This window comes from Rousettus aegyptiacus, unplaced genomic scaffold, assembly GCF_014176215.1.
Source record: "Rousettus aegyptiacus isolate mRouAeg1 unplaced genomic scaffold, mRouAeg1.p scaffold_m13_p_1, whole genome shotgun sequence".
In the NCBI taxonomy this organism is placed as follows: domain Eukaryota; kingdom Metazoa; phylum Chordata; class Mammalia; order Chiroptera; family Pteropodidae; genus Rousettus; species Rousettus aegyptiacus.
Window position 1 is genome coordinate 53,059,515 of NW_023416284.1, and position 15,150 is coordinate 53,074,664.

The 15,150-nt window shown below is 33.7% G+C and overlaps 1 protein-coding gene across 3 annotated transcripts in view; it reads left to right on the forward strand.

The window, feature by feature from the left end:
• Nucleotides 1-15,150, forward strand: part of AK5 (adenylate kinase 5) — a 190,137-nt gene that overhangs the window by 35,656 nt on the left and 139,331 nt on the right. For all 3 annotated transcript variants that reach the window (XM_016151055.2, XM_016151054.2, XM_036235367.1), the window contains exon 6: nucleotides 9,876-10,067. In XM_016151055.2, the coding sequence (XP_016006541.2) occupies nucleotides 9,876-10,067 (192 nt within the window). The remainder of the gene's footprint in view (nucleotides 1-9,875; nucleotides 10,068-15,150) is intronic.

The window sequence follows — 15,150 nt, forward strand, 5'->3', positions numbered from 1 at the left end:
GATATCCTCTTTTGTAAAAATGCAGGTTCAAGCCTCTTGCCTATTTTTCTATTATGCTTTCTGTTTCTTAATGATTTGCAAGAATTCATTTTGCATTTTCAAAATAAGCCTATTATTGGTTATATGTGTTACAAATATCTCCTCCCACCATGTAGCTGGCATTTTCATTCTCTTAATGTATTTCAATAGATAATTTTTGAAAATTTTAAAACCATTCAGTTTATCAAACTTTTTATTATGGTTAGGGTATTTTGAGTTCTTTTTAAGAAATCCTTGTCTAACCACAGAATCTATTTTCTTGTATATTATCTTCTAAAACCTTTATTTTACTTTTCAGATTTAGATCTGAAAATTCATTTAGAATGACTTTGCATGTCATAAATAGAATATGTAGGGAGTTAAGAGTCATTGTTTCCCATATGAACATCTAATTGTTCTAGTACCATTTACTGAAAAGACTGCTTTTTCCACTGCTTTGCAGAGCCATCTTTGTCATAAATCATATGATCATACATTTGGGCAGTGGATCTGTTTCGAGGTTCTCTCTCTTAAATGGCTAACTGGTTTTCCTCAATACCCATACCACACTATCTTAATTACTGTGGATTTGTAATGAGTCCAATTATCTTGGCCATCTGCATTTCCAAATAAATTTTAGAGTAAACTTTTCAATTCGCGCGCGTGCGCACGCGCGCGCGCACACACACACACACACACACACACACCAAACCTGCTGGAATTTAGGGATTATGATGAATTTATAGATCAATATAGCAAAAACTGTTATTTTATGATATTGTGTTCCATTCATGAATATGGCCTATGCCTCATTTTATTTAAATCTTTAGTTTCTATTGAGGTCTGTGTTTTCTTACAATTTTTCATCAGATCTTCCCCTAGGTAATTAAATGAATTTTTGATTATTTAACTAGCATTTTTATTTCATTTTAAAATTGATTATTGTTAGTTTATAGAAATAAAATTGATTTTGTATACTGCCCTGGTAGGCAGAGATCATGCTAAATTTGCATATTTATTCTAATGGCTTTTAAATTTGGGGAGTTATCTTATATGTACAATCATGTTGTCTAAATGACTTATATTTATTTCCAATCCCGAGTTTCATTTCTTTTTCATGTCATATTGTACTATGTAAAATCTCCTTTGAAGTGTTGACTAGAAATGATGAAAATAGACATCTTTATTTCACCTCAGAAGCAAAATGTCAGCATTTCCCCATTAAGGATGATGCTTATTATAAATTTTATGTATTTATTCTTTATCAGATTAAGGATGTTCTCTTGAATCCCTAGTTTGATAAGTGTTTATCATGAATGAATGTAAGTTTTACCAAATGCTTTTCTCATATTTTTTAATTGTTAGGATGATAATATGATTTTTCTCTAGTATTCTGTTGGTTTGGTAAATTACAGTGCTTAATTTTGTAAGGTAAACCAATTTTTCATTCATGAAACAAACCCAAATTTGTCAAGACGTACAAAATCCTTTTTATATGTTGATGGATTCATTTACAAATATTTACTTAGAATTTTTACATTTATGTTATGTTCATGAGTGAGCTTGGCCTATAAGTTTTTTTTTAATGTTTTCATCAGGCTTTGGAGTTAAGATAATGCTGGCATCATAAAATTTATTGGAAAATATTCCTTCCTTTGTATTTAATAGAAGGGTTTCTGGTAGATTGGTGTCTGGTACAATTTACTGGTGAAGCCATCAGGGTCTTGGGTTTTCTTTGTGTGAGAGTTTTAAATTATGGATTTAATATCTTTCATAAATATAGAACCATTTTGATTTCCTATTTATTCTTTTGTCAGTTTGGGGGAATTGTGTTTTTCTAGAGAGTTGCACATTACATTTAAGATTTCTGACTTGTTTTCATAAAGTTATTCTTTTTTTATTCCAATTAATTTTTTTGTTTGAGTGTAGTCGGTATAGAATATTATATTAGTTTTAGGTGTACAATATAGTGATTTGACATTTATATACCTTACAGTGTGATTACCACACTAAGTTTAGTAATCATTTTTCACCCTGCAAACTTACCACAATAATATTAATTGTATTCTTCACTCTTTTCACCCATCCCTTTACCTCTCTCCCCTCTGGCACCCGTCAGTTTGATGTCTGTTGGGGGCAGTATTTCTAACTATATTGGCATTAAGAAGGCCGTAGAACCCTTCAGAATATGCAGTTTTTCTCGATTTTTAAAGAAATGCTCATTTTCTTTAAAAAAATATTTTTTAAAAAATATAGCTAACGTACATTTTTATATTAGTTTCAGGTGTACACCATAGTTATTCAACATTTATATAACTAAAGAAGTGATCACTGTAAGTCCAGCAAACATCTGATACCATACAACACTACCATAATATTATTGACTATATTCCCTATGCTGTACACCGCATCCTCATGACTTTTATTTGTTTTATATCTGGAAATTTAAACCTCTTATTCCAATTCATGAAGTTATCTTTAATCTCGTTTTTTATCATCTCGTTCTCTGTAGGAGACTTAGAGATGCAGTTCTTTTTAATCTAAATAGTTGTGCATTTTCTGTTTTTCTTGATAAATTTTACCAGGGAGTAACAATTTTATTAGTCTTTTTAAAACAACTCCTTAGCTATATTTATTTTGTATTTTATTTATCTCTGCTTTTTATCTTTCTTTCTACTTTTTAATAGACCTAGAAAGAGCTAAGTTTTCTTATTGTATCATTTCGAGATGGATGCTTAGATCACTAATATCAATGTTTCTTTTTTTCTTCTAATAGATGCATTTAAGGCAACTGTGATTTCACTACATTTCACTACAGGTTTTGGAATGTCATAATTTCATTATCATTTAATTTAAAATATTTTGTATTTTTGTTGTGATTTCCTTGATATTGAAGAACAATGCTTAATTTCTAAACATGGGAATTTTCTATTTATATTTCTATTATTTATGTAGAGTTTATTTTCACTATAGTCATTGAAGATGATCTGTGTAATATTAATCATTTGATATTTGTTTATATTTCCTTTATGGCTCAGAATATGGTAAACTTTTATAAATTTTCCGGGTGTATTTTTAAAGAGTTTATATCAACTTAATGATTGTAGTGCTGTAATATTTATAAAGTAGTTGCATTAAACTCTCCTATATCCTTACTAATTTTTTTGCAGCTTGTTCTATCAGATGCTTAGAAAGATATATTAAAATCTTCCACTATGATTGTGATTAATGACTTTCTCCTTTTAGTTCTGTTCAATGTCAGCCTTGTATACTGTGAGGCTATATTATTAGATCCTGCAAATTGAGTTGTTGTTTCTTCCTGGATAATTAAACGTTTTATCATAATGAAGTTATTAGCTCCAGTTATTTCTCTGTCTCTGAAATCTACTACTTTGTCTGATATTGGCTGCACCAGTTTACATTCCATAGTGGCTGCACTAGTTTACATTCCCGCCAGTAGTGTACAAGGGTTCCCTTTTCTCCACACCCTCACCAACACTTATTTTTTGTCTTTTTTTTTCTTTTGTCTTTTTGATAATAACTCTTCTAACCGGTGTAAAGTAGTGTCTCGCTGTGATTTTGATTTGCATTTCCCTGATAATTAGTGATGTTGAGTATCTTTTCATGTACCTGTAGCCATTTGTATGTCTTTTTTTTTTTTTTTTTTTTTTTTTGAGAAATGCCTATTCAGGTCTTTTGTCCATTTTAAAATCAGGTTTGATATTTGTATAGTTTCACCAGTTTTTTTTTCTTTTTTGTTAATGTTTCCATGGTATGTTTTTCCACCCTTTTGCCTACAGCATTTCTGTATCTTTTTATTTAAATGCCTCTGATGCCCCCACTTCATATTCTTTTAGCTCACTCTTTTTACTTGGTATTGCTGCTGTGCCAAGCTTTGTGCCAGTGTGGTGTGCAGAACTTACTGTGTATGTTTGGCATCCTGCCCAGCGACAGTGTGAAAGTATGACAGAGGTAACATGCTGAGCAGAAACTACCGATCAATATGGGACAGGATCTGATGGATAAAGACTCCTCATCCATGTTCCCTCCAGAGGCCCAGCAGCAGAGTCCCAGGCTCCTGTCACAGTTACTAACTCAAAACTGTACCTTTGCACTGGCTTGCTGCCCCCCTCCTCATTCTCCCCAATCTCCCACCCCTACTTTCCTGTCTATAGATATTTTTGTGCTACTAGACCAAATGGCCTAAAATCTTTGCTACCTGGCCCTTTACAGAAAACGTTTGCTGACTCCTGTTTTGGAGATTATGACAAGCATCACTAATTTATTAATGTCTCATAGAAATCAATACTTTTACCACTTCCCAAACAAGACCTAAGAATAGTTGAACTTCATTTACCTGCTTCTTGACTAATCTCTGTTTTTCAATACCACAAAATACTTTTAGTACTCTTTTACATGGTCAATATTCATTTAGTTTTACCTACATATTTACCATTTTTCCTCTGAGTCAACTTTCCATCTTGGATCATTTTTCTTCTAACTAAAGAATATTCTTGAATATTTCCGTTAGTGTTGAATTTCTGATCATAAATTCTCTCAGTTTTGTTTGAAAATGTCTGTATTTACTTTTAATTTCAAAAGATATTTTTACTGGATGTAAAAACCTAAGTTGGCAGTTATTTTATATTGGCACTTTAAAGATACCATTTCATTGTTTTCCAGCTGTCATTGTTAGTTTTGAAAATGTAGCTATCTGTCTTATTGCTGTTCCTCGAACATAATCTTTCATTTCCTTTTTTCTGGCTGCTTAAAAGATTTTTTTTTTTTTTTTGCTCTGTTTAGACTTTCTGCAATTTTACAATGATGTGCTTAGATCTGAGTTTTTCTGTTTATTTTTATTTTTTGGTTTTTATATTGTTTCTTGAATCTAGGACTTGATATTATTTGTGACTTTGGAAAATTCTTAGCTATTATATTTTGAAATATTGTTTTTCCATTTTCTCACTTCTTCTAGAACTTTCGATGTGTTCTGTATTTTTCCTACTCCTTCCTCCTCCTTGCTTCATTCTGGATATTTTCTTCTGACATTTTTGTTCCCTAATTCTGTTTTCACCCATACCTAATTGGCTGTTAAATACATTTAATCACCACAGTATAGTAAGGATTTGGGATAATTCAAAATCAGATTTAGTCCTGTGAAGGCTGGCTCACATAAACTCGTAGGTATAGCCCTTTAGGATTCCAAACAAAAGCCTAGAGTGGGGGCAGCTGTAGTAGTTTCTAGAACTGCTCCACCTTCGTGGGCTCTGTATTCCAATTTTTGTCCCTCAGCTCATAGTCTGTTAAAAGCTCTGCCCAGAAATTATCTTCATGTTAAATGATAATGAGGGCCAGTTATCTGTCCTTTTTTCTTTTTATGATCTAGTCTAGCCTCTGTGATAATGGTGTACGTTCAATAAATGTTTGGTGGAGGAATGAAATAATTTATTTTACATTTTCCCATCAGGCAGAATAGTAAGCAAATTTAGCCCAGTATTAGAAAGAAATTCCCAATTATTAAAATCATCCAGTAATGAAAGAGACTGGCTCATAAGAAGCAAGTACCCAGCACAAGAAATGCTCACAAGAACATTCAAGTTTAACTATTCAAACTTAAAAACCACTGTCAAGAGATTGTGGAGAAGATTACAGTTTGGGCATTCATTTGGGTTAGATAACCTCCAAATTTTTGCCATCTCTTAGTTTCTGTGATTCCAGTTTTTATTCCAAATCTGATGTTCTCTCTCTCTCTCTTCTTTGCTTCCTGGTTTTTGACAGTGTAGTCTAAATTATAGAATCTAGGTTTTCTACCACATCTTCATAAAGAATAAGTCAGTCAAAGTACTCAAAGTTAAGAATGGGGAGTATTAAAATACACTCACTTTGCAGTCTGACACAGTGAATACAACTTTGCTTATTAAAGGCGACCACAGGTTCTTTTTAACAAGAACATTTTTAACAAGTAAACACTCAGGAAGAGACTTTAAGAAAATAGAGGAAGATTGACTTGTCTATATAATGCAAGGGGGGAAGAAAGGTCAATTTAGTTGATTTAATGAAAAGAACAGTATCAGCAATTGGGAAGTTTGCTTCCACGTAGACAAAAGCAGTATCTCAGTTTTCGTTGTTATTTATTTATTTATTTATTTATTTATTTACTCACTCAGTCATTCAATTAACAAATATATTTTGAGAACGTAAGCTGAGGAAAGGTATGTGAAGGATCTACTTTGTTGAGACGTCTCAATATTTCACAAGTGAATTTTATGAAAACTTTCTAGGGCTTCATATCTTTTGGAGCAGAATGGTGTCTGCTTCTATTTTACAATTTTGGGGAAAAGCAAACTATTTAAATATTTTTTCCTTTAAAAGTGGAATTCTGTTGAAGAAAGTAAAGCCCTAATGAGTGATTATATATGGTGGTCATTAGGAAATAGATGAGTATGCTGTGCCTTCGGTCGCTCTGTTGAGCAGTCAGCTGATTGTCCGTAGCTGTCAGAATGGGCTTGTCTGTTCTATATTTTGATTTTTTTTTTTATTTCTAGTTATATATTGTTTAATTTATACCCAGGAAAGACAGCAGGTTAATCACAATTAGAAAATTAAATTACTTTGCAGATTCACTTTAAAATCATCTTTATCAGGCCTGAAGTTGCGTTCACGGATCGAACATCTTAGATATTATGAATGAAAGAGGTTCTAGGTAACTTTAATGTAATACCATTTAGAATAAAAAGTATAGCATTAAAAAAAAATCTTATGTATTCCTTTCAAGCTTTCTGTACACCTAAAACTGCTTTTTTAAAAGTTCTGTTAATTTTTTTAAATAAACAAAATGCAATTTTATTTAAAGTGTAAGAAAAGCTTATATGAATATCAAGCTGTCTTTAGTATTTCAAAAGCCAATAGTAACAAAATATGCTGATGATTACATATATAAGTCTATCCCTGATTGATTGCGTTATGTAGAGAGAAATGCTTACATTGCAGTGTGAAACAAAACACAAAATGTATTAAAAGTGAACTGTTTAATTTGTTTAAATGAAAACTGCAAGAATTTCAAAATGCAAGTTTTTATCTGCATTCAGTATCGAGCTAGTAGTTCAGATTTTTTCCATATTTTAACATACATTATGACCAAACCAAGCACACTATAATGTCATTTTAATTTATTTGTCAAAAATTGTCTTCTCCCTTATGTAATTTATTTAAAATCAGTTAAAAAGAATGTTATCTGTTATATTGGGTAACACTGAATATTGCCAAAGTTTTTATTAAATATGAATTTTATAATATATTTGAAAAAGTTTTAACTTCAGATAATATCTATAACATATATCATACAAAAATTATAATTTTCTAAATTGTTAAGCTTTCTTAAAAGCTATTTAGAACTTTTTTTAAATTGGGAAATACTAAGCTACTGAGATGGTGGGTTTTTCCCCCTTGTTTTACAGTTGAGAAAACTGAGGTTCAGAGAAATGGAATCATTTGCCCAAGGACAAACAACCAATAGATGGCAGGTTCTAGATTCAAATTCATAACAATGTATTCTAAAAATCATGTTCTTAATCACTTATGCCAGTATGTGCCTGTGCTTACACAGTGGCAGTAGAAATTGATGCAAGAGAAGTCCGGATGGTGTTTCAAAGGCAAAATTTATGGACAATGGTGATAGCTCGGAAAGACCAAAGTTTTGATAGGTAGGGTTAGGAACAATATGGAGACTTCTAGCTGAGAAATTTAGGAAATTAGTATTGCTACCATAAAAATAAATAAATAAACAGGGTAGTAATTTCATTTAGGTAAAAATGTACTGAGATTAATTTTAGCCTTGCTGAGTCACAAGTAACATTAAGACTTATAGACAGAGCCGTCATATAGACATTTGACAATGTAGATTTGGAATTCATCAACAAAGGGTAGTGGTTGAAACAAAACAGTGAAAGAATGAGAAGAGATTGAAAATCTGAAGCAAGGGGGAGCATCATATAAGCTTCAAGAAATCCTCCCCCCACTTGTGGGTTTAAGGAAGAAAAAAATGCAAATAATAATAATAATAATAAACAAAAAAAGTTAAAGGAGAACCAGGACAACATAGAATTATGAACACCAAGAGATAATAAACATGGCTAAAATTTGTTGAGCATCTGGATCAAGTTCGTGCTTTGTATTTTATATACATTTATCTTATTTAATCTTTCTAATAACTCAAGAAGGTAGGTTCACCTATCTCTATTGACAGATGGGGACACAGAGGTTTAGCAAAGTCAAGTCATATACCCATCTTTCAACTAGTAAGTTCAAGGACAAAAACTGGTATTTATGTTTTCGGTCTCCAGAATCCATTTTCTAACCAGTGGTATCCAGAGGGCACAAGGCAAACTGCTGTGTTTTGGGAAGAAAATATTAAAATTATGATTATTATAAGTCATCTTTTTTAAATTGTATTTTTGTGTATTCAGCCAGTCCTCCATATCTGCATGTTCTGCATTTGCAGATTCAACCAACCACAGATGGAAAATATTCGGAAAAAAATGTTACAGCATTGTTGATGTGTACTCTTTAGTTAGCTCTTCGATAGTCATATCCATACTGAACATGTCTATACATGAACTTGTTCCTTGTCATTATTTGCTAAATAATACAGTATATTGTAATACCCAATACCATGTAAATGCTATGTAAACAGCATTTATATGGTATTGGGTACTACAAGTAATCTAGAAGTGATTTAAAGTATAGGGGAGAATGTATGGAGGTTATATGCAAATACTACCCAATTTTATGAGGGACTTGAGCATCCTCAGATTTCGTATCATGTAGGGATCCTGGACTCAATCCCTTGTGGGTAAAAGAATGATAGTATTTTCTAAATTACATCCTGTATTAGTGTGGTAATACATGCATATCATTTATACATGCATAATCTATATCTTAAAAAGTATATATTTATTGCAGTACTCAAATAATTTACTAATGTGAGGATGAGATTAAAAGTTTTGGAGATTATTGCTTTAATCTCCAAAACTATGCAAAACTGCCTTTTTTGTCTTTTCCCATTTTCAATAAGAAACAGCATTCACTTTATATGACCATGTTACCTTTCAAATGCAATAGTAATTCTAATTAAGTCAAATAAAAACTGTTTATTTCATAAGTTCTTTCCATGTCATTCCTTGATATTTTCAGAAATTCACAAAGGTCTTTGGGCCATTTGGTGCTTTGTAGTAGTGGAAAGAACACAGACCTTAGGCCAGAGAAACCTAGGTTCAGATATCAAGTTTGATCTTACTGACCACATGGCCTCAGATAAGTACTTTAATTTCTCAGAGGCTCAGTTTTTCTCATCTGTAAAATGTAATAATGCAGATTGTTGTGAAGTTTAACATTATCATAGGAAATAACTTAACATTGGACCTGGCATAAAGTAGATACTTTTGAAAGGACATCAAATCGTAATAATAGCAGCAGTACTTATTCAGTGGAGATAACATCCATGACCCAATAGTCATCTCCCCTCTAAAATCAGGTCACATATACCTTTGGCAAAATTTGGCCTATATTCTAAATTCAACCAGGATGCATATTTGAGCACAAACAAAAAGTATTCTCCTAACATTAGTGGGTCGCTGCATATGGTCATGTGGGTTGGGGTATGCCCTTTACTTGGATTACAATGGCAATGACTGCTCCTGGCATTGTGTGGTGATAACCCTGGAAATGTGCTGGTAAAAAAAAAAACGAAAAAGGCAAAAAATACAGCAGCTACAACAGAACCAAAAGAGATACATGCTATTGTCTGTACTTGCATTGGTTGATATGTTGAATACCTACCTGTCTGATGCTCTCCACAGATCTGTACTCCCGATTTGGTTGTGTTCCTGGCCTGCGCCAATCAGAGGCTCAAAGAAAGATTGTTGAAGCGCGCAGAGCAACAGGGGCGTCCTGATGACAATCTGAAAGCTACCCAAAGGAGACTAATGAACTTCAAGCAGAATGCTGCTCCGTTGGTTAAATACTTCCAGGAAAAGGGGCTCATCATGACAGTAAGTTAACTATAGTTATACATATGCAGTACAAAAACGATCGTTCAGATTTCTCATTAGACCTTTTCTCGTTTAGAAATCATCTTTACATTAAATAAGTGGCTTTTCTTGGGTACAGATTTAGTGAAAAAAAATCAGTGATTTTGACCTAATTTGCCTTTATTAAGCCATAATGATAAAAAAATTTAAAACTTTCATTTTAGTTTAATCAATTTTGCAAAAGATAACTTTTAACCTTGGCTGAAATTCCATAGCCCTCCCCCCCAAAAGAAGGATTTTGAAATAATTAGTTGGATAATTTTAAGCAATACTTGTCCAGTTCCTCAACATTTCTGTCTTCAGAAACATAATAGAATTGATAAACTTAAAAACACAAAGTTGACATAGTGCTATATTATGCTTAAATTATAAATTAGGCTTTATTATAACATACTACATAAAGAAATGAGATTCTGATGATATGAAAGTTTCCTAAGGGTTTGACTTGTCATGAAGAAGTGATACTATCTCCGAATGGAAAGTGTTGATCTTTCTGCTCCGTTCATACGATGCACATATTAATGTCTTCATAAATGTTTAGTTTTGTGGTTAATGATACTCAAAGTGCCAATGAAGGACGAGACTGAATCATTACTTAATATAGTTATTAGAAGATAGGACATTAGAGGTGAAGATTTGGCTAAACTGATGATCCCCACAACATCAGAGATTTAAGTATTAAAATATAGAGGAGACAAATAGGAGCTAAAACTGGGCCAACTCCGTGACAATTCTGGTGGCAGACCCCAGCAGAACCCTCCACGCAGCCTTTGGGTCCTTCTCACCAGACCAGAGATTCTTGCCCTAATGGGGTTACAAGTTCCCATAAAGAATCTGATAAAAGTGGCCAGGTTTATCCTAATACAATACACGTAAGATGTTTTTCACAAATTTTAGGTAAATCTACTGAAGCCCATCCACATGACCTAACAATTACTAGGTTAAAAATTTCTTCATTAGACTAAGATGCTTTTACATCTGAAAGAGACAGTCACAACATTTGAATAATAATCTTTTTGCAGTCTTCTTAGCACTATAAAGAAATATTTGTTAGAATTTGCTCTTTGAGTCAAAGTTGTCATGTCAGAGAACTATAAATCTGATCTGAAAATTGTTCACAATGTTAAGAGTTCATTTTATGGTCTAAAAGAAACATCGAGTAATAGGAAAGATTCTGGAAAACCAGGGTGGATGTTTCTATCGCTGTTTTTTGTTGGGGTTACGGCTTATTTCTCTTGCGATTACCAATGCTGACTTATGCATCGTGTCAAGAAAAAAAGAAATTTACCCTACAGGCCAAACGCCAATGGCAAGGTGCAGAGCCAGAGTTTTAATTGATGTTTGCAAGGCTTAAAGGTATAGTGGAGTGTCTCTGATTACTCCCTGCTTGTCACCTTCGTCATCACAAGCGGAGCAGATTTTTCCAATGAATGCAGAGTGGGAACTGTTAATTTACTAATATTTTGCATGGAGGTGAAATGCCATTGCTTCTAATTGAGAAAGTCAGTAACAATACAGATGACTGTGTATAACGTCCCTGCTAAAATAGAACGAGCTTTAAGATAAATGCTTCTAATTACTGGGAGAAGGCTTGCCTTGGAAAGTCAGCTTTTGAAAAGTGGTGAGCACAAACACAGGCTAAGTGCTGGAGAATATAATCTGAAAATGAAGTCTGACAAAAGAGCAGTTGTTGCATCCTGAGCCACAAGTCCTCCTTCAGGACCTTGATGCTTGTGCCCTTTTGGAATTAAAATATGTTTGGTAGCATTTATATTTTTAAAGATAAGTTAAATAATAAAAAATGGTCATTCTTATTAATCACAAGTATATTAAGATTTTAATAAAAATTTGAGTGTTAATAGAGAAAACACAGATACTTCCCTTTCACTGTAGTTTTTTTCTTTTGCTTCTACCTGCCCCTCCTAATTCATTCATTTCTTCATTCAGTAAATATTATTCAGAATCAATGGGAACCAGATATTCTGCTAAGTGCTAGGGGTGCAAAGTTAAATAAGCAACAGGTTAGTATCTTTACTGTATTCACTGGCATATCCCAAGCACTTAGAAGAGTACCTGTCTGGAACATGATATATTCACACTAAATGAACAGAGCTTACAGTCTGCGGGGAAAGCCATATTAAACAATCAGTTATTAAGATTGGTGACTGTTGCAATGGAGTAGAGAGTGCCCTCATATATGTCATGCACTATGTTAGGGATTGGAATTCGCCATAGTGAATAGATCAGAGTTTCTCCTTGTCCACAGGCAGGCTTACTCATTTATCTTCCTTCGAGGTTCTTAAGGATCACAGACCCCATGTCCCTCTTCATTCCAGGTGAGAAATTTCATCTTGATGCTCCTCTTCTCTAAAACTTTGGAGTCCAAAATCTCTCATTTGGCATTTCAGCGCCACTGCCATTTAATAAATTTATGATGCTCTAGCACTTGGTCTTCATCTGTAATTGGAGATGTTACCTGCTGCATAATGCTGTTGTATGGGTGAAATGAGAGAATGCATGTCACATGGCAGACGATGGCAATACAGAGACCACGTTAAAGTTGCACCATGTGACCACATTGCCCAGTTCAGATTCCAGGTTCAGCACCTGCTACCTGTGTGAGCTTCTGCAGGTTCCTTATCTTTTCTGTGACTCAGATGCCTGACCTGTAAAATCGGAGTAATTGTCAATCCTGCCTCAGTGTAGGAGTAAATGGAAATCAAGTACTTCAAAAGGTGCCTGGAATGTGACGGCAATTTAAATAGTTATATTATTTTATAATTTTTAGATTTCTTCCTCTCTCTTCCTTTCCCCTCTAATGTCCATCTTTTGGAAACTATCCTTACCATTAACAATTCTGTACTCTTTGAGGACACTCTGCTGCCTTTTCTCCCATAGATAGATTACTGAAGGAATCCAAAATGAAAAATTAAGTTTTAAAACTTCATGCCAAATTCATTTTTTTCTTTAAAAGTATCTGTTAATGAGTTATAAAATTGTGCCAATCTATATCAGCCATGTAATCAAGCTACATAGTGGCTGTGTCTGAATAATGTAGTTGAATTATAACAGATGTCAACCCATTCCTTTTACTTTTTTACTTCATCATTGACTGTATCTGTTGGGAGATTTGCCTAGAGGGGAAAAAAGCTAGATTTTTGTTTGTTTTTTAGGGGAAAAAAAACTCATTTGAAGAGAAAACCTAACCAAAATAGGGAAAACATGTCACCTGGATCTCGTTCACATGGTTCTCATTGCATGGGCTTCTTCATTCTGACTGTTTTATTTTACAGCTGTCTGTGCAGATATGAATTAAGTGATATGAGATCACAAGGCTAGGATATTTGAGGCTTCATAGACTCTTTTCAAACAAGCTTATATGTTGTTTTCTGATTTACCATAAGGTTGAATGTAATTGCTCATAATGTCTTTTACAATTTGATGCTTCTAATTAATGATTAGGATGCTGTGAGTTCCCAAAGATTGTGGGTTTTTCTTTGAAGTTTGTTTGAACTGGGAGTAGGAAAATCAAATAAACTGTATGATGCAGGGCAAATTTCCCCAAGTGGCAGGGAGACCAAGGATCCTTTGGCAGAGGGTATAGAAAAAATTCAACACACATGCCAAAGTTAGAATCAAAAGGAAAGTTTATTGGAGAAGGGGTATCATTCCATAGAGTGTGGTCTCCTCTGAGAGGCAGAGTGAGAGAGCCTAAGAGAGGATCAGAGGGGCAGAGACGCTAGAAAGGAAGACAGTGAGAAAGACAGAGTAAAGACAGTGAGAGGGACCCGTAGTGTTCTGGGAATTCAGTTTATATGTCATTCTTTAGTTCCTGTTAGTTTAATAGACTTTGTTAACCCACTTCCTTTGATATGGACACACAGTGAGGAAGGGGAAGGGTATGTAGCGTGAAAAGGTAAGAATATGTAGATTGAGAAGCCGCAAGCAGTTCCCAGCCTTTAATCCAGAGGTTCCCCTTTGTTTTAGCCATAGGGAATGACTGTTGGTTCCTGTTTCCCCTTCACTGGTGTAGGGAATGGATTGTTAGTAATCCCAGCAGAAATCTTCCTTTGTTCCGAAGGTGTCCTCCTGGCCTGGCTGCAGAGCTGATCAGCATATTGCAGTCTCTGAATGTAACTTGATTAACATTTTTAATTCTCTTGCCTCCTCCCTACACTGTGTTTTATGACAATGTGAAGCACTTGGACTTGATCAAACTGTATAACTCCTGAACAATTTTCCTTTATAGGTATGTTCAGTGATAATGTTTATTTTTAAAGCTATAAATAAAAACACTAGCTTTGTTTTAATCATCTTCATTAAGTTGGAGCCCTCTTTTTAAGAAATAGTATTAGTTAAGATAGGTCAAGTCCCTGAATTTGATGAACTCTTTAAAATGTATATGCGGTTTTGTTCATTTATTTTTTTTTTTTTAAGAAAAGGGTCTTTTAAAATGCTTGAAAAATAATACGGTAAGATATAATGTTTATATTATTATTTTCCAAAATGCACTGTGCCGTTGGATGTTCTATTCAGTCAGAATAACATGCAACTTGCCAGGGAAATGGTTGGACAATCGTGTGCATTGAACAAATACTACTTAATGTGGGTGATAATCAGTGAAAGTCCACATTTAGCTTTAGGCTGTGAAGTAAACAAATGGTCATTTTTTTTCTTCTGGACTTTATAAAGGAGGAAACAAGAGAAGAGTAACTTCAAATGTAAAGGAAGTTGTAGTCATAGGATGTATGAAGAGGCCTACTAATGAATACCTACATTTACAGACGATTTCTTTAGCCAGGCAAGCATAAGCTAAAAAATGTTAAAAATCAGTATTACTTCCTGTTCACCAACACCAATTTTCCTGAGAAATTGGATGAGGCACGCATTATGAACCATCTTGCCATATAGCAAGGCTACATAGCCCAGTGATTCTCTAGTGCTTAATAGAGCAGAAAAAATTTTAATAAGACTAAGATGAAGTCAGCTTTTTTTTCTTAAAAAGACTTCATTTTTCTAGAGCAGTTTTAGGTTCACAGCAAAA